Source organism: Epinephelus lanceolatus, chromosome 6, assembly GCF_041903045.1.
Source record: "Epinephelus lanceolatus isolate andai-2023 chromosome 6, ASM4190304v1, whole genome shotgun sequence".
Classification (NCBI taxonomy): Eukaryota; Metazoa; Chordata; class Actinopteri; order Perciformes; family Serranidae; genus Epinephelus; species Epinephelus lanceolatus.
The window spans coordinates 1165009-1191389 of NC_135739.1; the positions used below are offsets into that span (position 1 = coordinate 1165009).

Genomic DNA, 26381 nt, shown 5'->3' on the forward strand with positions numbered 1-26381 from the left:
CCAGGTCCACGTCAAGAGACGTCCTGATGATGCATCGGCGCTCTGCTCTCCTCACTTGTGATCTGCAGTTTGAGAAGCTCGTGGAAAAAAGATTTTGATGTGTTCAGGGGCTGTGGGATGTTTCTGCACCGCAGATTAATGCCACACACACACACACACACACACACACACACACACACACACACACAAACATACGCTTGTGTATGTCACTCTGCGTGGTTGATGTAGGTCAGCTGTGGTCAGAGTGTGTGTGTATGTTTATATTAGTGTGTATTTATGTGTGTGTGTTTATATTTGTGTGTGTATATTGATGTGTGTGTGTGTGTGTGTGTGTGTGTGTGTATTAATCCTCTCTGGTTTTAATCTGCAACAGCAGGGTGGAAGCTGCTGTTACATAACAGACCTGCAGCTGCTGCACGCTGCCACCATGTGCAACAACTCTGCTGCTGCCAGCAACACCTGCAACTACAAACTACAACTTACTCCAGCAACACCTGCAAATGTATACTACAACTAACTACAGCAACACCTGCAACTACAGCAGCTAAAGTAACACCTGCAATTACAACTAACTACTGCGGTAGCTGCAACTACAAACTACAACCAACTACAGCAACACCATCAACTACAAACTACAAGTAACTACAGCAACACCTACAATTACAAAAACTACAACTACTGCAACAGCTGCAACCACAAAAAACACAACTACAAAAACGACAGCAACATCTGCATCTACAAACTACAACCAACTGCAGCAACACCTGCAGCTACAAACAACAAGTAACTGCAGCAAAAGCTGCAACTACAACTTACTACAGCAACACCTGCAACTACAGCAGCTAAAGTAACACCTGCAATTACAACTAACTACAGCAACACCATCAACTACAGACTACAACTAACTACTGCAACAGCTGCAACCACAAAACCACAACAGCTACTGCAACTACACAAACTACTGCAACAGTTGCAACTACAAACTACAACCAACTACAGCAACACCATCAACTACAGACTACAAGTAACTACAGCAACAGCTGCAATTACAACTAACTACTGCAACACCTGTAACTACAAACTACAACTAACTCCCACAAAAAAAGCAACTACAAACTACAACTAACTCCCACAAAACCTGCAAATGTATACTACAACTACCTGCAGCAACACATGTAACTACAAACTACAACTAACTCCCACAAAAAAAGCAACTACAAACTACAACTAACTCCCACAAAACCTGCAAATGTATACTACAACTACCTGCAGCAACACATGTAACTACAAACTACAACTAACTCCTGCAAAACATATATATATACTACAACTAACTACAGCAACACCTGCAACTACAGCAGCTAAAGTAACACCTGCAATTACAACTAACTACTGCAACATCTGCAACTACAAACTATAACCAACTACAGCAACACCATCAACTACAAACTACAAGTAACTACAGCAAAAGCGGCAACTACAACTAACTACAGCAACACCTACAGTTACAAAAACTACAACTACTGCAACAGCTGCAACCACAAAAAAAACACAACTACAAAAACGACAGCAACATCTGTAACTACAAACTACAACTAACTGCAGCAACACCTGCAACTAAAGTTAAAAGATTAAAGTTCCACTGACTGTCACACCTGAGTGTGTGAAATTTGTTCTCCGCATTTGACCCATCCCCTGAGGGAGCGGCGAGCAGCAGTGGTGCCGCGCTCGGGAATCATGTGGTGATCTAACCCCCCAATTCCAACCCGTGATGCTGAGTGCCAAGCAGGGAGGCAATGGGTCACAGTCTTGACCCGGCCGGGGATCGAACCCACAACCTCCCAGTCTCAGGGCAGACACTCTACCACTAGGCCATTGAGCTGGTGACAAAGTACAACCAACTGCAGCCCACCTGTAACTACAAACTACAACTAACTACTGCAACAGCTGCAACCACAAAAACCATAACAACTACCAAAACTACAGCAACACCTGCAACTAACCAGTTAACGGTGGCAGAGCCCCAACAGAGCACAGTTCAGAGGTTCAAACAGAATTTATTTTTATACTATGATAATTAATGATAAGATAATGACCTCATTAATTAAATAATCCGATATATTTCTGTGAATAGCAAATAGAAGACATAATAACATGTTTCATATTTATATATTTTGCTCTGAAACCAAACCTGCGTCCTGTAAATGTGAAGCTGATAAATGTAGTTTAGTGTCATACGCAGAAATAACAGAGTATAGTTTATATGTCTGATCACAGATATTACATGTTATATAAATCATGAATGATCGAGTCTTAGATAAAATTATTATAAATTTATTCTAAAAAATTCCCACAATATTTGTGAGATCCTGTTTAGGTTAACGACGCTGGGCTTTAGTTTCCCCCTGAGCTCGTCTTGTCAGGCAGAGCTTCCTCCCACCCTGTCTGACGACTGACAGCAGCTGCACTGAAGCTTGTGTTCACTCATGCTGACGTTAATTAGACGTTACGATCATCAGTGATTCTTTAATCAGTTATACTTTTACAGGACGTCTTCCTGCTGCTGCTCATTCAGCCATTTTGGACTCTCTGCTGCAGCATTGTGTAAGCATGTCAGTGAACGCCTCGTCACATGTGGACATTTAAATATGATTTTGTGCCACTTTCAGGTTTGAGAAAGGCTGAGAAACAAGACGTGTCTGATTCATCAGCTGGAGGAGGACAAACTCCCACACCTCAAAACACAACCTGCTCCTGAACAGGAAGTCCTAATACAGAACCATGCGTTTGTGCTAACAAACCTTAAAGGGACAGTACAACATTTATTGAAATCTTGCCACATGTGTCACAGTTTGTCCAGAACAGAGGTAGAGCCGTGTTTAGCCTAGCTTTGCACAAAAACTGGGAGCAGGGGGAAACTGTTAGCCTAGCTCCATAAAAGTCTAACTCTAAGACCGAGAAGTAAAGATTCTGAAGTTCTGAAACGTGTTGTAGCTGTGATGTCACTGTTATGTCACTGTCTCAGTGAATTGTGTCTGCGCTTGTGTCAGATGAAGGAACTAAGAAATAAACTAACTCTAAGCTAACAAGAACAAGGAAAAAAAACAGCAACTGCAAGTACATTGGCTACAGCAACATCTGCAACCACAAAATTAAAGCCGCACCTGCCACTAAAAAGAAGCTAACGGGAATTAGGAGCTAACTATAAGTTAACTCGACCTAGAAGCTAACAAGAACTAGGAGCTAACTTCACATTAACTCGGCATAAAAGTTAACAAGAACTAGGAGCTAACTTTACGGCCTAGAAGCTAACAAGAACTAGGAGCTAACTTCACATTAACTCGACCTAGAAACTAACAAGAACTAGGAGCTAACTCTTACAAACTCAACCTAGAAGCTAACAAGAACTAGGAGCTAACTCTTACAAACTCAACCTAGAAGCTAACAAGAACTAGGAGCTAACTTTACGGCCTAGAAGCTAACAAGAACTAGGAGCTAACTTCACATTAACTCGACCTAGAAACTAACAAGAATTAGGAGCTAACTCTAACAAACTCAACCTAGAAGCTAACGAGAACTAGGAGCTAACTTCACATTAACTCGACCTAGAAACTAACAAGAACTAGGAGCTAACTCTAACAAACTCAACCTAGAGGCTAACAAGAACTAGGAGCTAACTTTACGGCCTAAAAGCTAACAAGAACTAGGAGCTAACTCTAACAAACTCAACCTAGAAGCTAACAAGAACTAGGAGCTAACTTCACATTAACTCGACCTAGAAACTAACAAGAACTAGGAGCTAACTCTTACAAACTCAACCTAGAAGCTAACAAGAACTAGGAGCTAACTTTACATTAACTTGGCCTAGAAGCTAACAAGAACTAGGAGCTAACTTCACATTAACTTGACATAGAAGCTAACAAGAACTAGGAGCTAATGCTTACAAACTCAACCTTGAAGCTAACAAGAACTAGGAGCTAACTTTACATTAACTCGGGAACTGCCCATTGGTTCAACAGCCCATTGGCTCGACATCCCATTGTTCCGACCATATTAAACTCATTGTTCCAAAGTCCGTTCCGAAATCATCATGACGCCCTGTGGTTAAGGTCTGGTTAGGTTTAGGCACAAAAACCACTTGGTTAGGGTCAGGAAAAGATCATGGTGTGGGTTAAAATGAAAAAGAAAGTGACAAACACATAAGCCGTGAGCCTGCTCTGCCTCAAGACGAGACGTTCAGCACCGCGGACAGTCGGACTAATGGGATGTCGAACCAGTGGGCTGTTGAACCAATGACATGGACTCCATTAACTCGGCCTAGAAGCTAACAAGAACTAGGAGCTAACTTTACATTAACTCGGCCTAGAAGCTAACAAGAACTAGGAGCTAACTCTAACAAACTCATCCTAGAAGCTAACAAGAATTAGGAGCTAACTCTAACAAACTCATCCTAGAAGCTAACAAGAACTAGGAGCTAACTCTAACAAACTCATCCTAGAAGCTAACAAGAACTAGGAGCTAACTCTAACAAACTCATCCTAGAAGCTAACAAGAATTAGGAGCTAACTCTAAAAAAACTCAACCTTGAAGCTAACAAGAACTAGGAGCTAACTCTAACAAACTCATCCTAGAAGCTAACAAGAACTAGGAGCTAACTCTAACAAACTCATCCTAGAAGCTAACAAGAATTAGGAGCTAACTCTAAAAAAACTCAACCTTGAAGCTAACAAGAACTAGGAGCTAACTCTAAAAAAACTCAACCTTGAAGCTAACAAGAACTAGGAGCTAACTCTAAAAAAACTCAACCTTGAAGCTAACAAGAACAAGGAGCTAACTCTAAAAAAACTCCACCTTGAAGCTAACAAGAACTAGGAGCTAACTCTGAGTTAATTCGACCCAGCAGCTAACAAGCATTAGGAGCTAACTGTATAGTAGCTCGACTACATTAGCATCTGCAACTACACAAACTAAAGCTGCACCTGCAACTACAAAGAAACTAACAAGAACTAGGAGCTAACTCAAAGTTGGGGTCATCCCTATGTTTCCAGGGTTCTATGTTTCCCGGGTTCTATGTTCCCCACTTAACCCTGCAAAAAAGCTTCTATGTTTCCCACTTGGTTGAGCGGGCAACATAGAACCCAGGAAACATAGAACCTTTTTTTGTGTAAGCGGGGAACATAGAACCTTTTTTGCAGGGTTAAGTGGGGAACATAGAATCTGGGAAACATAGATACGCTCCCCTCAAAGTTAACCCGATCTAGAAGCTAACAAGAACCAGGACCTAACTCTACATTAACCCGACCTAGGAGATAACATACAAAACAAAAACAAGATGCTAAATCTACACAAAGTAAAATTTGAGGCTAACAGTTAGCTAACAGGACCTCAGATCTGTATATGGGACAGGTTGAAGCGTCTCGGCTGGTTATGTGACTGTTTTGAGACATAAAAACAACACGCGGGTTGATGGAGTTTAAAGAGAGAAGCTGGTCTGTGATCAGTGAATCAGAAGGTGAAGCTGTGGAGGCTGAACAGAGATGAGCAGAGATGGAGGAGATGAACAGTAATCTGATGAGCGGAGGGATGGATGGAGCTGGAGGATCCACTCTGACTGTGGCTCCTGTGTGACAATAACCAGACCCTCAGCCTGGGCTGGATTTTCCCGACAGTGACAACAGACACTAAATGCAGCAGTCGTCTTACCGCCACGGCCTCCAGGATCTGTTTGATGACGTGAGCGGCGTCTCGCTCGCTGTAGTAACCTCGCTCCACGATCCTGCAGACAAACATCAGGGAGAAATATCACATGGTGCCAGTGTATTTACATTTCATACTAAGACCAACAGTGGGGGAAGAACATTTACTCAAGTACGACAAAAATTTTCCATTCCATTTTAAGTTACTTTATACGTCACTACATTTATCAGTTTTAGTAACTCTGCAGATTACAACATACAAAGATGTTCTGTTTTAACTGAACTCCCCACCTGATAAATGAACCGTTGGCAGAAGCTAACAGCATTAGCTGTTAAAATGAACTGCACGCTATTTAGCTTACCTGGACCCTACTGTCCAATGTTTTTGTGTCTATGTGACTAATAAAGTGGTCCAGCACTCAGCAAAACAGGCTGTAATGTAACTACTCTGTTCACACCGTCAATGTCCGTCCCCTACAAGAGTTTGTTTTTGTCACTGACAGGCTCAGAGTGTTATTCTAAGTGTCTGATAACATTATGGAAAGGATCCCTACAGAGATAGAGCTCTTTGTTAAAGATCCAGAAACAGCCCTGAAATCACCATCACCAAACCCACCAGACCCCATTTAAATACACAGTAAATATATCATTGTAAAACACACTTCATTTAAAGTAGACAGAAACAAAATTAAACTCACAAAACCGTGTCCACTAAAAGCTAACAAGAACTAGAGGCTAACTCTAAGTTAACTGGACTGAGACGCTAACAAGAACTAGGAGCCAACAAGAATGAACTAACTGAGCAGCTGACAGCAGTTACACATCTAAAGCCTTTATAATAATAAATGTTCAGGCCGTTCAGAACGTACGTAGTCTGTGGTGCGTAGTGCGTGGTGTCATATACTTTACCTGTCAAACAGCTCTCCTCCCGTCACCAGCTCCAGCACCAGAGCGATGTCAGTGTCCGTCTCAAAGATCTCCTTCAGCTGGATCTGACAGGAAACAAGAAACAACTCAGGTTATATCAGTAACTGGTTCTGATGGAGAACATGTTCCTGATTCATGAGAACTTCTGACTGATTTTTTCAGATTCTCTGATGTTTCCTTCATTTTTCTTTCATCACAGTAAATTTAATATTTGAGGTTTTTTTGGCTAAAACATGACGTGATGAGGTCACTTCAGGCTCTGGGATATTGTAACAGGCTTTTCTCACTGTGCACTAATGTTTCACAGACCACACCAGAAATCCATCTTCCTCTGTTTCATAAATATTTAATGAGCATCGTCGGAGGAGGAACCTGATTCTCCTCGACTGATTCTCTCTAACTGTTGTGCACATGATGAATATGAACACACACAAAACAACTGTCCAATGGCATCATATCACAATATTTACATGTATATACTTTAAACACTCATAAAACATGTAAAATAATCACACTGATTTTACAGTTAATCATCATTAAATAAATTATTACTGTCACATAGTGAGAACCATACTCACAATGTTTGGGTGCGACAGACGCAGCAGGACGCCGATCTCTGTACGAACTATTTTCTTGTCAATCTGTGACACAAGAAACAAAATCTGACGTGTTCAAACTGTGACAGGAAGTGTTTAATCTGAATGAGCGTTAACAACATGAGGATATAGATCAGCTTGTGTGTGTGTGTGTGTGTGTGTGTGTGTGTGTGTGTGTGTGGTGGCGGTTCAAGCACATTTAGTTCCTCCTGAGACCCTGTGTCCTCATATGATGACATCACAATTTGGGTTTACTTGACCTTATACTTCATTCTTCTTAACTCAGACCTGTCGTCCTCGTTTGTGGACACTATTGTGTGCCCTCTAGTGGCAGTATGAGCACAAAACTCTAATTTATGTACAAACAAGATGGCAGCCATCTCTGCAGAGTCAGTCTGCAGCTGATCCCGACACAAAAGTGGACAAGGTCCAAAACCTGATCTCAAGTTATTGTTGACAATTGTTTATTTATGATTAATAATGTTTGTCGGTTGATATGGCAACACATTTTACCAATTTTAGCAACAGTAACAAGATAAGACACTGAAGACATTAGGCTTAATTATCATCTGATTTGAGGTCATTGGGACTTTATTATTGTTGACAATATTTAATTTTTTCATACTCACACTGATCCCAAGTAGCTAGGAGAAATTAAAAAGGCATACCAAACAAAAGTTCAGGTCTCAGGAGGATAAGAATCATTAATTCATCTATAAAAAGGTATTAAAAATCAACTTGTTCAGAAGAATAAACAATAAAATAATAAACGACATCAAAAAAAAAAGTACAAATTAACTTTCTTACTGAACGAGGGATGCAGCGATTTTGAAATTCTGGGTCGATACTGACACCAAGGTTTTTATATTAGTGTTGCTTTTGTTTTTTGTTTTTATTTATTCCTCTTTTGTTTCCAGGGAAACACAGAAATCTACACTATAAAAAATACATGAATTCAGTCCTTCATCACACTTCACACCTTTGAATGAGCACAAATTCAATAACACACATTTATGAGACAACCTTCACTTGAAAAACATCTTTAAACATATATTTACTATATATGATCCGTCATAATTCATCTGTAATATCTGTTTTATCATGCTGTGACAGCATCGACACATTTCTCCTTCAAACAACTGATTTATTCAACTTTACCTCCAAAAGTTACATTTTACAAGATTACACTGAACACATCATGAGAACCTTATAATTTCCTTCACTCAGTACTCATTTATACAGAATAGAGCCTGAACGCCTCACAATGTAAATCAATGTAACCTCTGTAAGATGTTGGTTGTGTTCACCAGCTGCTCAGAGATAACAATAACTAGCTGCTAACTGCTAACGGGGGGGGGGGGGGGGGGGGGGGGGTTTGGGGGGGCCACATGAACCCAGACAAAAAGGCCTCTCTGTTATTTAGCAGGCTTTGATATGTGGTTATATTAATATTTCAAAATAATAGCAGTGATAGTTTTAGTGAAAAATAGTAAAAGATAAACATTTAGGTTTTTTTTTCTTCCCCCGTTTGTGGTGCCTGTGTGTGTGTGTGTTTGTGTGTGTGTGTGTGTGCAGTATCAAGATTCACTGACCGTTTTCTTGAGGACTTTGAGAGCGTAGGGTTTCTGAGTCTGTTTCTCCTCACAGCGATACACAATGGACGTCGCTCCTCTGCAACAAAACACAAAGCACCAGAGCACAGAGTTAGACCTGAACGCCACACGTGTTTTTGTCCTGTGTCAGACAGATGTCAGGAACAAGAAGCTGTAAAAGGTTTGGAAATAACAAACCTGTTTGTGATTAACCGACCAACAGGCTGTTGGCTTTACTTTATTCGGTTTTATTGTTGATGTAAAACAAGGATTTCATTTTGTTACAGATTGCTACGACTGTTTTCCCCAAAAAAAACAAAAGAAAAGAAAATGATAATGGAGATGAGTTTGCATTTTTTTAAGACACAAGCTTATAGCAAATGGCACCATTTTCAATTTACAGTGAGATTTTTTAACTCTTTCCCCGCCATTGACGAGATTTTCTGGCCGTCTGTGTTTTCACTGATATAGACAGGGGGCGCTGTTACACATCTTGTGAAATAGAACAGCACGGCTGTGTCCACAAACAAAGGAAGAAGAAGATCTGCTGGAAACCAGAAGAAGATGTTGCAGTTTACAAACTGAACGTGAAAATGCCGGCGCCGATGGAAACGTTTACGGTTTCTGAAGCCGTGGAGACGTTGATGGACTCAGACCGCGGCACTTCCTGTTTTGATCAACATTGTGAATCTGATTGGGCGAAGAAACAAACGAGTTTGGTGGGACGAAACGAGATCTCCATGACGGGGACAGTAGTCTGAGTGGGCGGAAGTTTGCTGCACAGATCAGCCTCTCATTGGGTGGAACGAGCCACCCGCTGAAGTCCCGCCCTACCACCTCTGGTTGTGCAGCAGTTTTCTACTGTTTTCAACACGTCCTTTACTAACTTTTGCGGTGTTTGATCTTGCGGGGATGTAGCCATTTTTCTGCCATGGTTCGCGTCCTATAGGCGATATTTTTGTGGGCATGTTACACCAATATGCAATATTTTTGCAAGCGCACCATTGCTGTGGCACCGCCCAGAACGATTGTGATTGGTTGAAAGAAATACAAGCAGCCGGGGCGTTTTAAAGTGAGAGTCAGCCCAGCCAGACCTTTCTTTTCTTGAGAAAGGTCTGGTGAGCGAGACTACAGGGACAGTGACACACGGATGAGACGACCACAGAGGAGACGGAGACGACAGAACACTGAACGTGACAACGTGCTCCTCTGAACCTCAACGACAATATCATTATTATTATTATTACTTTGATTTCTACGATTCAAGCTGATGCAAGGAAATGAGAAAAACACAAAACAAAAAATGTAAATGTGAAAGATTTTATATTGAAAATGACTCTTTACCAGCGATTCATTTTCTCAGCTTTTTGTTCAAATTTTTAAAAAAAAGTTTTTATGAAAATGCACTGCAATGAGTTCAACATCTACAGCAGGAAAAACAAATGAAGATGCATCCACAAACATCAGAAACAAACACACTGCCGCTACTACTTCCTGTTCTGCAGTCTGGGTCTGAACACAGGACTCGTACCTGTAATGGAGTATTTTCATCATACTTTTACTTTTACTGCAGGAAATGATCTAATTAGTGTCGGCTGCAGACGCCGTCTCCTCCGCTCTCAGTGAAAAGTGGTGTGGACACAAATTCAGACTGAGAAAACACACAAAAATACGACCGTGTGTGTGTGTGTGTGTGTGTGTGTGTGTGTGTGCGGAGTGTGTTTAGAGGGGATCTGTTATTCTGCTGGGACAGATGGAGGAAACGGATCCATCTGAAGAGCAACCACACACACACACACACACACACACACACACACACACGGTCCTGGCTGGTCACCATGGCAACAGGACACCTGGTAACAGAGCCGGTGGCGGCCTGCTCACAGGGTCCTGAATTCTCTGCTGACATCATTTTACTGTTTCCACGGAGCTGTTAGTGTTGTTGTTGTTTACTGAGATAACAACAAACAACGTGACTTGTAAACACACACACACACACACACACACACACACACACAATAAACAAACCTGAGGACATAAAGACTGTTGTTGTTTCAGTTCCTGTTCACACTGACTCACAGGGAACTCACTGATTGGACAGTGTTGATGATGTCACACTGGCCACTTTATTAGGCACACCTGCACAGACTTATTTTAGTTTTTAAGCATATTTAATGAGCATCTCAGACAGGGGTGTCAAACGTAGGACCCGTAGGCCGGAGCCGGCACCCTGTCATGTGACTCAAAACATGCAACTGAATTTCTCTTCTGCAGCTGAAACAGCTTCACCGGTCCTACGGTTCTGACGAGCTGTGGTTCACGCTGACCGTTCACTGACGTCCAGCTCACCTGTCCCTCCGTCCCTGCTCAGCACACACAGACACACTGCACTGAAGGTTTCTGTCGTGTCCCTTACGAGCCAAAATCTTGTAGTTTAACCTCCAAAAACTTCATCTGCCAATCTGTTAATCCAAACTTGTCTTTGAGTGGCAGACGTCACGGTTTTGTTTTTGTTGATCAACATTTCAGTATCAAGTGTCCAGTTTCAGAGTCTGCATATTCTGATGAATTAAAAGTTCAGCGATTTTTGAACGGGCGTACGTTGCATTATAATGCTGATACATGATCAATATATCAGTGACAAAGATAATAAGGTTCAGTTTTTGTCGACTGTCACAGAGGAATTCTTTTTTTTTTTTGAACTGGACGACATTAAACTGAGGTTGTTCCATTTACAGACATTAAAGTTCAGTTTAACATCACCACAAACCACCTCAATAATAATCTGGTTAAATTCATTTCTCTGTGACAGTCAACACAAACTGGTCATTATTATCTCTGTGAATGTAAAATTAATGACTGAGCTCTGTGATTGCATCAGAACGTGCAGCTGAATCAAGGAAGTGGCTGTTTTATTGAAGGAGGAAACAGTTAACAGTGTGTTTCAACTAACAATAATAATAATAATGATTAGAATTTCATAGAGCAGTTTTTTATATCGCAGCATTTATCAGCTGATGTGTTTCAGGGTTTAATGTTGTACGCAGGCTCCACATCACTGTGAGTATTTCTACCTGTGTGCTGCTGAGTCTGCGATCATGTTGAAGTTGGATCTAAACAGTTCGGGTAGCTGCTGGTGTCTTAAAGCTCCACTGATCAGGATGGTTGTGTTCTGGTTCTGGTTCCCTCATAATGAGACGTTTATATCTACATAGGGAGCAGGTCCTCGTCTACAGAGATCACAAACTAACTGATGGAGGCAGCAGTAGACCAACAGCACTCATACAGCTCCTGTCTCGTCTTCCAGCCACTCAAAAAGCTTTTAAGTCCAGTTCAGACCAAAGATTCACGACAAGACAAGTTGAAACAAACACCTACTGTCAACGCTCCGTTCTGTAATGTTGTAAAAAGCTGCTGGTTCACAGGAAGTGACCACCATGAGACGGCGTATCATCTCTAGTCAACGACTCTCTGTGCTTCTGATCTGTAACGTCGACAGGAAGTGACCGCCATGAGACGGCGTATCATCTCTAGTCAACGACTCTCTGTGCTTCTGATCTGTAACGTCGACAGGAAGTGACCACCATGAGACGGCGTATCATCTCTAGTCAACGACTCTCTGTGCTTCTGATCTGTAACGTCGACAGGAAGTGACCGCCATGAGACGGCGTATCATCTCTAGTCAACGACTCTCTGTGCTTCTGATCTGTAACGTCGACAGGAAGTGACCACCATGAGACGGCGTATCATCTCTAGTCAACGACTCTCTGTGCTTCTGATCTGTAACGTCGACAGGAAGTGACCACCATGAGACGGCGTATCATCTCTAGTCAACGACTCTCTGTGCTTCTGATCTGTAACGTTGACAGGAAGTGACCACCATGAGACGGCGTATCATCTCTAGTCAACAACTCTCTGTGCTTCTGATCTGTAACGTTGACAGGAAGTGACCACCATGAGACGGCGTATCGTCTCTAGTCAACAACTCTCTGTGCTTTGTTCTGATTTGCATCTTTTCAGACTTATTTTGTGGCTGAATATAATTTGTAGCTTCTTAAAATCTGAATGAGGATAGTGATAGTGAGATACTGGCTACAGTGATGAAACAAAACCAGCATCAGATGGACTGTATTCATAATCAATACGCCACAATAATATAAATAACCAGCGCCAATTCATCAGTCAATGAGAATGTGTGTGTGGGCGGGGCATAAGCACATACAGCCAGCAGCAGCAGCGACCCACCGTCTGACACCGGCACACTGTGAGGACAGAAACAGAGGGCTCTGTGGGGACGGAGCACCTGCTGCAGCAAGCCAACAGTGGTCATTTTGACTTGACCAGCAGACTTCACTACAAGCTGAGGTCAGTACAGGTTTACCCAGCTGTCCAATCACAGTGGAGGAGGGGCGGGACAAATACCACAAAGACCAACCGTCACATCGCTAAACAACAACAACAATGGAGCAGAAATAAAAACTGAATCCACACAGACTGGCGGGTTCATCCTCACTATGAGCTTCAGCCTTCCTTTATTATTATTATTATTATTTTTTTTTTTTTAAGATTATTTTTTGCGGTGTTTTTTGCCTTTAATGAACAGGACAGAGTGAAATGGGGTGAGAGAGAAAGTGGGGGTTGACATGCAGCAAAGGGTTGCAAGCCGGTGTTGAGCCTGCGACCGCGGCAGCGAGGCGTCACCTCTATACATGGGGCGCCAGCACTATCCACTACGCTACCGACGCCCCAGCTTCAGCCTTCCTTTAGAGAGATTTATTTATTCAGGATAGCCCCTTGAGATGAATCATCTCATTTTCGAGGGGGTCCTTCCACAAAATGATACAAATAATACAAAGTCAAAAAATGAAAATACAGCGTAGTATGTCTTTTTCTCTACCTCGTAGCAGCCTTGGATGTATGAAGACACCTGGATACAGCGTTGGAGGCAGGACCCTGTTCATTTCTATGAAGGTTGCTCAGTGGCGCATGAAGCCAAAGCGTTCAGCTGCTGTCTATCTATCGCTCAGGTAATCAGCCCTGCTTCCACATCACCAGGCCCACGGGCCCATAGAGCAGGCACACTAGAGACTTCCGCCGGCCGAGCGGTCTACTTCTGGCTTCTGTTAACTTGAATGGGAACAAAAGAAGTTAATCTTGTGGCTCTTCTAGACTCAAATATTATCCAAATGGATCAAATCCTGATTGTGATAGAAGTCAATTCACCTGGGTCGTAATGCTAACCTTTTAGATGCTAACACGCTAACATCAGCATATAGGCCTGTTTAATGGACCTTTTAAGGCCTGACGTCACGATGACATCATGTTATCACCTGGAGGTAAAGCTCTGGAAATTTCTCTGGAATGCTAACTTTTTAGCACATTAGCTAACGTTAGCTTCCATAGCAAAACAAACAAGTGTCGTCCTCCTTTGTAAGACTGGCTTCCTGTGACATCATCCATCCACTGAGTGACAGCATACGGGTCGTTTCTTCAGGACGGATGTCGGAGATAATGATACCTTCAGAAATGCATTTTTTATTGAGTATGTAATTATATCGACCTTGTTTTGTTTTCTCGAGAACCTTTTCTGGTCTGTTTATTTATTTAAAAAAGTAAATAAATCTAGAGCTGAAACTAATGATTACCTTCATGTCAATTCATAAATCAATGAGTTGTTTTTTCAATAAAATGTCAGACGATGGTGAAAAATGTTGATCAGTGTTCCTACGGCTCCCGACGACGTCCTCAAATATTCAGTTTACTGTCTCAGAGAATAAACCAGAAAATACTCACATTTAAGAGGCTGGAATCTGATTCTTGTACCAAATCAAAAATTGATTGTCAAATTAGTTAACAGGTAATTTAATCGTTGTCAACTAATCGATTAATCACTTAATTGTTGGAGCTCTAATTTCGTCCTTATGTCAGGACAGACAGCGCCTGCTTCTCTTAGCTGGCGGGGTGAAACCAGTCGGACGCTCCACACTGAAATGAGAGCGCTGTTGTTTGAAGAAATAAGGGCGTGTCCACCACAGAGAGCGCCGCGCCCAGCATCTTTTCTAAGAGCACACTGCCTTTTTTGTGCAGCTGCTCCGAGTGCTTAAGGTTCAAAATCTCTGAACTCTTCAAAAAGGTGCCGATGACATCACTGCTGCGTCTTTAGTGAAGCTACTGTCACAGCAAAGACAGAGAAGCTCATTTTTGGAAGCAGATCGGCCGGGGGACTCTGGATGTTGCTGGTGAGTGTTGTGCTTTCATCACTGTGAGCTAGGGCTGGGCGATAAAATGACTGTACGATATATCAATATATTTTTTAAGCAAGATATAAATTTAGACAACGTTTATATCGATATAGGGTCAAGCTGCGTTACACGACGCATCCCAGTGTTCATCTCTCCTCTGTCACACTCCACATAGCTCCGCCCCCTCACTCACTCACAAGTTCTCCATCAACACTTTTAGAGCCTGATGCCTGGTTCACAGTACACAACATTTCTGTCCATTCCAACAGTCACTATGTCACATTAGGTGATTGTGGAGTCATAAAATCGTGCCGTGACATGGCCGACAGACATGACACACTACACGATGGTCCACGACCAATTATCCCCGGTCGTCTTTCACGACATGTGTGATGTCATCAGGTTATTCTTGTCCTATTTTTATTACTTTTACAATTATCTCAGTCACTGTGTCTGTTCATGTGCCAGCTGAACTGTTACTGTAGTAACGTAAAAAAGCGCCACCAGATGGGCGGAGCTACATTTGAAGTACTGTACACAAACATACAAGTCACTGAATCCTCCACAGGAGTTTGATTCCTTTATATCCTCCATTATGAAGAAAGAACATTCTTTGCTAGCTTGATGCTAATGGCAGTACTCAGCGGGTTGATTAAGTGCCTCTGCTGTTTCCTTTGTATTCTGTGTGCTAACGTCCCTACAGGAAATATCTAAAAGGCTGGGCTGTTGTTGTCCTACAGTTTCCATGGCAACAGATCGCTCTGTGTTCCTATTGGTCAAAGTGACGGCTGTGACGGGAGAAGTTGTGGAAGACAAAAAGAAAATCAAACACGCTAGACTTTCTGTTGGAACGTCGTGAGGCGTCAAAGACGTGGCATCGTGTACGACACTTGTCATTCACGATCCATGCCCACACCATAAGTCGCTGGTTCGGGCTGTAATCAGGCCGATATTGTGTAGTGTGAACCTGGCATTAGCCTGACATGCACCTCCCCAGAAATGCAACTCCACGTCATAGTGACGCAGACCTCCTGTGTGTCTCTGTAAAGATGTATATATATATATATATATATACATACATATATATATGTATATACCTAAAAGCTCTGCTGGTTTTCTACCCGGAAGTATTTGTAAACAACAACAAGGCGCGTCCGTCCGGATGGATGAGTCATGGCCTTGTAAAAGACTATGTTTGTTTCTTTTAGTTGGCGAGAATGTGTCGCCGCAAACGCGACAAACATCCACTAACTTTGACGGCGTTTTCTGCGAGCACGGCTGAGCCATTTTGTACCGCTATACGTGTTTCTAGTGGGACTATGTTTACAAGCACAAGAGTTCAGCGAGCCACCGAAGGACCGCCCTGCAGATTTACTATTGGTTCTGCAACGTAGGGAGTTTTTTAAACTCTGAAATTGTATCCGCCCATCTAAACACAAAATCAGGGAGAAAGTCATCAGTCTTTAGTTAAGCAAAGCATCTAAAGACTGACTTGTGAGTCTACACAATGAATGCATTTTTGAGTAATTTCTGAGAAGTTATGATAAAATAAAAAAAAGTATTACAGACTATAGAATAGGACTGACAACCTCTCCAATGTCTCATGTCAATTAATTAACACTATTTGTCGGCTTTTTATAATGCCTTTGTTTTTGCTGCTGCTGCACTGTGTCTCCAGTTGAAAGTGGTGATTTGCTAAATACATTCTACAATAATAAATTAGATTCACTTTTGGTCTATAATATTGTTGGCTATATTACGCATTCTAATGAAAAAACCTTAAGAATAAAAGAAATAAACACCGAAATAATTACTGGAAACTTTTTCTTCAGTGATACTCCTCCTCTCTGACATACTAACACACACACACACACACACACACACGCACGCACACACACGGCTGGCACGGTCACTGTTGAGATTACATTCGTTTTTTATTATTAACAAAATGGTTTTTTATAGACCGTATGAATGGTTTCGTTTTCAAATAAATATCTGGAAACGAAAATGTATGCTTTGGTGTACTTGTACAGAGTTTTGCAATATGTATACCTGTATGTATCAAAATGTATAATTTTCAGCCGCTGCCACGGTCGGAGGTATAAATGTTCAGATGCATTGTCTTTGTGTGTTTTTACATCTATTGTTGCTTTTAATTTGCAGCTATACTTTTAATGAAGCTGACATGTCATGACAGTCAAGCACCCCCCCCCCCCCCCCCGATTGCTTCAATGACGTCATCAAAGCGAAAAAGCGAGTCTGTTGATTTCTGCCACATTGACGAGCGATTGCAACTGAGTGAAGAAGCGATATCAAAGGGGCGAACCGAGCGACAGCGAAAAAAATAAAAAGTCCAGTGTGAATACTTTAATTTCACAGATAAGAAACAATAAATTGTGAAGACAATAAAGCCTCCACACACTGTGTGTGATTTATCCTGGCTGAAATATGAGCAGAGGAAATCTCTGCTAGCTGCTAGGCTAATTTATACAATGTAAAATGCCATAGGCTTGTGCTAATAACGTTAGCATGTTGTATTTGTGGTGAAAATGTGTCCAGATAAAGACAAGTGTTTGTCTGTGAATGCTGTGAGTTATAGTGAAGCTGATTTGTGTTTGAAACTGTCTCTATTAAGCCATGTTTAATGTGTGTGTAATGTGTGCTTAATGTGTGTTTAATGTGTGTGTAATGTGTGCTTAATGTGTGTTTAATGTGTGTTTAATGTGTGCTTAATGTGTGTTTAATGTGTATTAAATGTGTGTTTAAAGCAGTTGTGCTGAACTTTTTTACCATTTATAAAACTGTCCCTAGTTCGTATCATTCGTATTATTTGAACCCAACAGTGACAAAAAAGCCTTTCTCTATATGGCTATTTAGCGTAGCCTCGGTCGGGTCGGACACAGCGGAAGTCAGCAAACCAGAATACGGCACCCGGAGGCGGAAGTAAGTCTGCACACCTGCAACGGCCCGCAGCCATTAAACCACAGAAGAAGAAGAAGAAGGAGCCGTGTTTACGAGTAGGATTTAAGAAACAGGCTAAATGACATGTAGTAGGGAGTAGTGAATGATTTCAGACACATTGCACACTCTTGTACAGTAGGTGGTGGTATGCACCTGGAAGTTGTTTACGATCCGCCAATAAATTGAGAGAAGAAGAAGAGCCGTGTTTACAGAGAGTGTTCTTCGAGTAAGCGGTACGCAACGGGCATTGCTGAACACAACAGTTTTACCAGATGTATCTATAAGGGCTTGGTTGTACTTTTGATGTCATGGCGGATAAAGAAGGAGCACCATCTAAAAGAAAAAGAACAGAAGAACAGAAGAAGGCTAAACAGGACAGTGACAGGACTCGAGTCCAAACGCGTGTAAACCTCGGTCGGGCATTCACCAAGTGCAGAGAGCTGAGAGATTTGAAAGGTTTTAAAACTGATCCCGAGTTGGCCCTTTTCCTAATCGACAGGTATGTATTTTTTGTTTTTATTTAGAGAATATACCGCAACTTGTTAGACATTGTTTCACTTCAATATATGACAACATGGATGTTATAAGCAAGCTAAATGTAACGTTAGCTGATGTGAGCCGCTTTTGTCTAGTAACGTTACAACAAACGCCACAAAATTATCTGTGACTGTGACCATGAACACAAACATACAGCAGGCAGTTGTCCTCAGTTTATAAGAAATTAGAGCTACACCAGAACATTTATGATTTTCCTCTCGCTCTCCAAAACAAATGCATGCGGTAAGTGCCGGCTGCAGTTGAGATTTTATGAATGAAGCCGAATGCCGGCTGCAGTCGGAATTTTACGACACCAGGCTGTGGGTGTCATCCCACTTTGACCAAAGGGGGCGCTATAATTAACAAAAACATAAAGTTCCGCACAGCTGCTTTAATGTGTTTAATATGTATTAAATATGTGTTTAATGTGTTTGTGTTTAATGTGTGTTTAATGTGTGTTTAATGTGTTTAATGTGTGTTTGTGTGTTTAATATGTTTAATGTGTGTTTACTGTGTGTTTACTGTGTGTTTAATGTGTATTTACTGTGTGTTTACTGTGTTTAATACGTGTTTAATGTGTGTTTGTGTGTTTAATATGTTTAATGTGTGTTTAATGTGTTTAATGTGAGTTTAATGTATTTAATGTGTTTAATGTGTATTTAATGTGTTTACTGTGTGTTTAATGTGTATTTACTGTGTGTTTACTGTGTGTTTAATACGTGTTTAATGTGTGTTTGTGTGTTTAATATGTTTAATGTGTGTTTGCGTTTAATGTGAGTTTAATGTATTTAATGTGTTTAATGTGTATTTAATGTGTTTACTGTGTGTTTACTGTGTGTTTATTTAATGTGTTTAATGTGTGTTTACTGTGTTTAATGTGTGTTTAATGTCTTTAATGTGTGTTTAATGTGTGTTTACTGCGTGTTTAATGTGTGTTTAATGTGAGTTTAATGTATTTAATGTGTTTAATGTGTGTTTAATGTGTTTACTGTGTGTTTAATGTGTTTAATGTGTGTTTAATGTGTTTAATGTGAGTTTAATGTATTTAATGTGTTTAATGTGAGTTTAATGTGTGTTTAATGTGTTTACTGTGTGTTTATTTAATGTGTTTAATGTGTGTTTACTGTGTTTAATGTGTGTTTAATGTCTTTAATGTGTGTTTAATATGTGTTTAATGTGTGTTTGTGTGTTTAATATGTTTAATGTGTGTTTAATGTGAGTTTAATGTATTTAATGTGTTTAATGTGTGTTTAATATGTGTTTAATGTGTGTTTGTGTGTTTAATATGTTTAATGTGTGTTTAATGTGTTTAATGTGAGTTTAATGTATTTAATGTGTTTAATGTGTATTTAATGTGTTTACTGTGTGTTTAATGTGTTTAATGTGAGTTTAATGTGTTTACTGTGTGTTTACTGTGTGTTTATTTAATGTGTTTAATGTGTGTTTACTGTGTTTAATGTGTGTTTGATGTGTTTACTGTGTTTAATGTGTGTTTAATGTCTTTAATGTGTGTTTAATGTGTGTTTAATGTGTTTAATGTGTGTTTAATGTGTTTAATGTGAGTTTAATGTATTTAATGTGTTTAATGTGTGTTTAATGTGTTTACTGTGTGTTTAATGTGTTTAATGTGTGTTTAATGTGTTTAATGTGTGTTTACTGTGTTTATTTAATGTGTTTACTGTGTTTAATGTGTGTTTAAAGTGTGTTTACTGTGTGTTTCATGTGTTTAATGTGTTTAATGTGTGTTTCATGTGTTTAATGTGTGTTTAATGTGTTTAATGTGTGTTTACTGCGTGTTTAATGTGTGTTTAATGTGAGTTTAATGTATTTAATGTGTTTAATGTGTGTTTAATGTGTTTAATGTGAGTTTAATGTGTGTTTAATGTGTTTACTGTGTGTTTACTATGTTTACTGTGTGTTTATTTAATGTGTTTAATGTGTGTTTACTGTGTTTAATGTGTGTTTAATGTCTTTAATGTGTGTTTAATGTGTGTTTACTGCGTGTTTAATGTGTGTTTAATGTGTTTAATGTGTGTTTAATGTGTTTAATGTGATTTTAATGTATTTAATGTGTTTAATGTGTGTTTAATGTGTTTACTGTGTGTTTAATGTGTTTAATGTGTGTTTAATGTGTTTAATGTGTGTTTATTTAATGTGTTTAATGTGTTTAATGTGTTTACTGTGTTTAATGTGTTTAATGTGTGTTTACTGTGTTTATTTAATGTGTTTACTGTGTTTAATGTGTGTTTGTTTACTGTGTGTTTAATGTGTTTACGGTGTGTTTAATGTGTGTTTAATGTGTTTAATGTATGTTAACTGTGTTTATTGTGTGTTTACTGTGTGTTTAATGTGTGTTTACTGTGAGTTTAATGTGTTTGTGTGTTTAATGTGTGTTTACTGTGTTTAATGTGTGTTTGATGTCTTTAATGTGTGTTTAATGTGTTTAATACGTGTTTAATGTGTGTTTTGAATCAACTAAACTTTACAGCACTTCTGCCACGAACTAGTGTTCTGGAGGTGTAACTGTTGTGCAGCTCTATATTTTCAAACACGGGAATAAAATCACTGCGTTTTATTTTGATCAGTCTGTTTTTATACAACTGCTTGTGATGTCAGCTTTCACTTGCAGCTAAAAACATGGAGCGCATTTAGTAGAAAATACCGATATATATATATATATATATATATATATACACATAAATATATTGTGTATCACCTGTAAATACCAAGATATGAAATTTTGTCCATATCGCCATGCCCTACTGTGACCTCTGTAAGCTAGATGTTATCTGTGTCAACCCGCTGTTAACATCGCATTATGTTAGCGATCAAACTAATGTTAGTGCCAATATATTGTTGGCATAGAAACAAAACCAATGCAGAGCACATCGTTTTAAAAAAAAGCGGTGGGAGTATTTCTTTAAGTTTTTTTTTTTTTCTTTAAGTCTTTATTTTTCTCTAAGTGCTGGGATGAATCGCTCCCCAGTGCCCGCCCACCACACCCACCTACATAGGTGGGTTCACCCTGTCCTTTCACATGCATCAGTCCTCTCTTCATCCAGAGCAGGTACTCTATCTTGGGCACACATTTTAATTTCTGCAGATATTCTGTATCATAGCAACCAGACGCTCACAATATTCCATCACTCACTGGGCATATTAGTTGGGATACCTTAAAGCACCTGCTGGTGACCTGATGGTATTAATTTCTACGTAAACAAAGCCTCTGCTGTAAACATTCAATGTATCCTCTTGTCTATGGTTTGCATGATATCTTATGAGTTAGCACCCCACAGATGACGTTACGTTCTTGACGTAAAGTTACAGAGGTTAGGTTTAGCTGAGTAAAGTTACTGTGGCTAGGTTCAGGAAGAGACACATGGCAAACCTCCAACCTTAAAGTTTGCACTGTGGACAGAGACGATGCTGAGAGCTTCACAGAGATCTTTCTGTTCATAAAGCACTTTGTTGAAACTACACTTATCTGCTGTCTTACGCCGACAACACACCATGCAGCAGCGAAGTGGTATGTAATGTATACGGAAAGCTGTGGCAGCCATTTGATTCAGCGGCAAAGAACAGCCAAACTAAAAGTTGAAGACTGTTTAACTTTTAGCAGAAGATAATCACAGTGGGTAAAACTGCAGCTGGAGCAGCTACATGACCCAAAATCTAGCTACATGACTCGCCCACCATACCTACACATCAGTCCATGGTCAGCCCCCCTCGCTCCTTGACCCGGAAGCAGAAGTCCCGACGAAATTGCTAAGATAGCAGTTAGCTAGCTATGATGTTTTCCGTTAAAAGAGAGGTGATTAAGGATAGGGTAAGGGTAATGGGAAGTTACCTATACTAATGCTAAGTTAGCAATTTGCTAGCTATAAAGTTTTACAGGGTTCAGATAACTGTCTCATTGGTGGGTTTGTTTTGTACTAGTGGTGGGCGTGGTTTGTAGGGGCGTGTCCAATACGTTACAAACAGAATATTTCTGCAGCTATACATGTCTTTAATAATCATTAAACAGAGTCATGTGACCTCTGTGACACGGTGACCTCTGTAACAAAGAATTCCTTCCCACCTTAAACACATGAAGAATCCTTCCAGCTGCAGAGACAAAATGGAAGTAGAACCTGTGAGAACTTTACAGTCTGATATCTAATAACAGTTAATGTATTTATGATGTGACAGGACAGGACTGAGGGTTATTTCATCCTCCATATGTACGCGACCCTCCCATCACGACCCCTGCTGCTGGTTCGAACTGGCGGTTTGGTGTCCTGGAGGTGTGGTCCACCACAGACCCTCTACATGACCACTGCTGTGCCCCCTTGGTGTGTTTATTATAGATAATTCAGGACCTGAGGAGGATCACATGGACCCCTCATGTGGGCCCCTTTGGTCCAATGAGGGGTCCATGTGAGCTCACCACCACCCGTGTGTCACTTTACCCCTGTGCCCCCTATTAATGTGGTCCAGACCTGCCCAGCTCGGAGCTCAGGGTGTAGAACTCCTCCACCGCCCCGTCCCGCCTCGACCCGTCCACCCAGAACTCCACCGGAGCCGAACCAGGCCGGGACGTTGGCATGGTGACAGCAGAACTCCCCAAAACCAGGACCAAGAGGGCCAGCACCGAGTCCAAGATCCCTCCAAGACCAGGACCAGGGACGGGTCAGACCGGGTCAGATGTGACCCGATCAGATCCAGGAGCAGAGTAATCCAGATCAGATCTCAGATTTAAATCCAGCTCGGTAAAGCCCAGATTAGAGGAGCAGAGGGGGGATGATTCATGATCCTGATGGGCTCTAATCCAGACCAGCAGGAGGAGGAGGAGGATGAGGAGGAGGAGGAGGAGGATCCGCCTGCACCCTCAAACTCTCAATCAGGACCGTTTATCAGAGCAAAGATCAAAACTGAAAAACTGTAAGAAGAGAAATTATTTCAAATCCCGAGAGACAAACACGAGTCCTCAGTCCAGACTGGAGTGGGAACCGGGATCCAGACGCACCGGGTCCGGATGTGTCGCAGCTTCCATCGGGCCTAAAACCCTCTCAGATGTCGGATCACTTCAGTCCATCACCCCCCCTCCCGGGTTTTATTCGTAGTTCCGTGTTTTTACCGGCAGAAACGGTCCGTCCGTCCCTCCGGAGCGCTGCAGCCTCCCAGCGGAGATCCAGCCCGGAGAGCCGCGACAACAACACCGTAGCCCGGAGACGTTTTCACCGGGAAACAGACAGCGAAACCCGGACAGGCTCGGTGCGGGATGTCGGTGCTCGGAGCTCGGAGGTTTGATTCCCGGGCAGGGCAGCTCCAGATGTCCGCTGGATCTGCAGAGAGAGAGATGCTGCTGTAATCTCACAGCCCCGCCCCTCTGTCACCGCGCCGACCAATCACAGCCCCGCAGGAGAGCCGAGCCGCGCTCCCATTGGACGGCGGGCCTGTCAGTCAGCGGAGCCTCTGTCAGCAACCTAAATACAGAAATAACCTAAATACATAAATGTACATTAGCGTGACATCTGGAGGCTTTGATCCTGCGGGAATCAAACCCGCAACTCTCACACCAACACACGCGCGTTTCTCCCGTTTTTATTTCTTCTTCATTTAATTCTTCCTGACAAACAGAAGGTCTGTCACATGTTTTAATAGTTTCAGTCACGTTTATTAACACACACGTCAGAATGTTTAATGTCTCCATATTTACAGTTTTGTCAGTCTATTATTTACCTCCTCTCAGTGTGCTCATCAGATCTTTGTTTAAAGTCCAGACCAGAGGACTTTTCAGAAAAGCAACAACTTTTTTTTTCTTCTTCTTTTTTACCTTAAAGGCTAACTCTGGTGTTTTTAAACCTGGACTCTGTTCATGTTCATGTTTTTGTGTCTACAGGACTGAAATGGGAACAGTAGATTTTGAGACTGGTCCGGTACAGACAGCAGTGATGTCACCACTCTCCTCAGTGTCTGTCCACTAAAAGTGTTTGTTTTTGTCACTGACAGGCTCAGAGTGTTTTCCTCAGTGTCTGACAACATTATGAAAGGATCCCTACAGAGACAGAGACAGAGCTCTTTGTTAGGACTGTCTGTCTGTCTCTCTCTCTGTCTCTCTCTCTGTCTCATTGTGTCATACGGATTACTGTTAATTTATTATGCTGATCTGTTCTGTACGACATCTATTGCACGTCTGTCCGTCCTGGAAGAGGGATCCCTCCTCAGTTGCTCTTCCTGAGGTTTCTACCGTATTTTTTCCCCGTTAAAGGGTTTTTTTGGGGAGTTTTTCCTGATCAGCTGTGAGGGTCATAAGGACAGAGGGATGTCGTATGCTGTAAAGCCCTGTGAGGCAAATTGTGATTTGTGATATTGGGCTTTATAAATAAAATTGATTGATTGATTTGTTTAAGAGTCAGATCCAGAAACAGTCCTGAAATCACCATCACCAAACCCACCAGACTCCATTTAAATAAAGAGTAAATATATCATTGTCAAACACACTTCATTTAAAGTCGACAGAAACAAAATAAGACTCACAAAAACCATCTTGGTTCATCTTTCCACTGTTCCAACAATCACCAGCTCTGGTTTGGTTTAAATTAACCCTTAACTCACCAGTTAGATGTGACGACATGCTGCCTCTATACACACTAACATGACTGTTGATTTAAATGGAGTCTGGTGGGTTTGGTGACGGTGATTTCAGGGCTGTTTCTGGATCTTTATCTTCAACACAAAGCTCTATCTCTGTAGGTATCCAGCTGACTGAGAGTTAGCTTCTAGTTCTTGTTAGCCTCTAGGTCCAATTAACTTATGGTCTTTGCACACTGAGTCTGTTTTTTTCAGATGCATTTTTTTAATCCATTGTAAAAATTGCCCATGGATTTATCAGGTTTAGTGAATAAACTGTTTATGTTTGTAAAATATCTGACTAATATTGGTAAAGTATCCCATAAATATTATTAGAATATCCCAAAATATATCCATTAAATATCCAAAAACATACCTGTAAAATATCCAAAATATGTTACAACAGCAGAAAAAAGATATTAGCTTATAAAATATTCAAAAAATATCAGTAAAATATCTTAAAAAATATTAGTAGAACATCTTGAAAATATTAGTGAGCTATCTAAAAAACATACCCATTAACATAAAGTTAATAAAATATTTGAAAAAATGTGAGCCAAATATAAAGAAAAATGTTATTACAGTATCCAAAATATGTAAGTAAAGTCCAAAGTCCAAAAAAAAAAGTAAAATATGTGAAAAACTTTAGTAGAATATTTAGTAGAGTATCCAAAAATATTTAAGTAAAACATCCAAAATATGTTTTTATAACATCTGAAATAATATTGACCGGTAAAATATCGGAAAGATGTGACTAAAATTTCCTTAAAAAATATTATTTGGACATCCTGATAATATTAGTAAAATATCTGACTACATTTTGTAAAATATCTTTTAAAAAAGTCCAAAATATTAGTAAAATACTGGACAAAAGTTAATAATTCATCTGAAAGAATGTAAGCCAAATATCTGAAAGCTGATATTACCCAACAAATATTAGTAAACACAAACACTGTGGGGACTCTGACACACTGTGGGGACTTTGACTGTAAAACACTGTGGGGACTTTGACACACTGTGGAGACTCTGACACACTGTGGGGACTTTGACACACTGTGGGGACTTTGACACACTGTGGAGACTCTGACACACTGTGGGGACTTTGACACACTGTGGGGACTTTGACACACTGTGGAGACTTTGACACACTGTGGAGACTTTGACTGTAAAACACTGTGGGGACTTTGACACACTGTGGGGACTCTGACACACTGTGGG

At 40.8% G+C, this 26381-nt stretch overlaps 1 protein-coding gene across 1 annotated transcript in view; it reads right to left on the reverse strand.

The window, feature by feature from the left end:
- Nucleotides 1-25846, reverse strand: part of LOC117253336 (calcium/calmodulin-dependent protein kinase type IV) — a 41698-nt gene extending 15852 nt beyond the window's left edge. The window contains exons 1-5 of the mRNA XM_033620695.2: nucleotides 23030-25846; nucleotides 8812-8890; nucleotides 7202-7264; nucleotides 6606-6688; nucleotides 5704-5776 (exon numbers count right to left, since the gene is read on the reverse strand). Of these exons, the coding sequence (XP_033476586.1) occupies nucleotides 5704-5776; nucleotides 6606-6688; nucleotides 7202-7264; nucleotides 8812-8890; nucleotides 23030-23136 (405 nt within the window). The 5' untranslated portion in view covers nucleotides 23137-25846. The remainder of the gene's footprint in view (nucleotides 1-5703; nucleotides 5777-6605; nucleotides 6689-7201; nucleotides 7265-8811; nucleotides 8891-23029) is intronic.
- Between the last annotated feature and the right edge of the window lie 535 nt (nucleotides 25847-26381).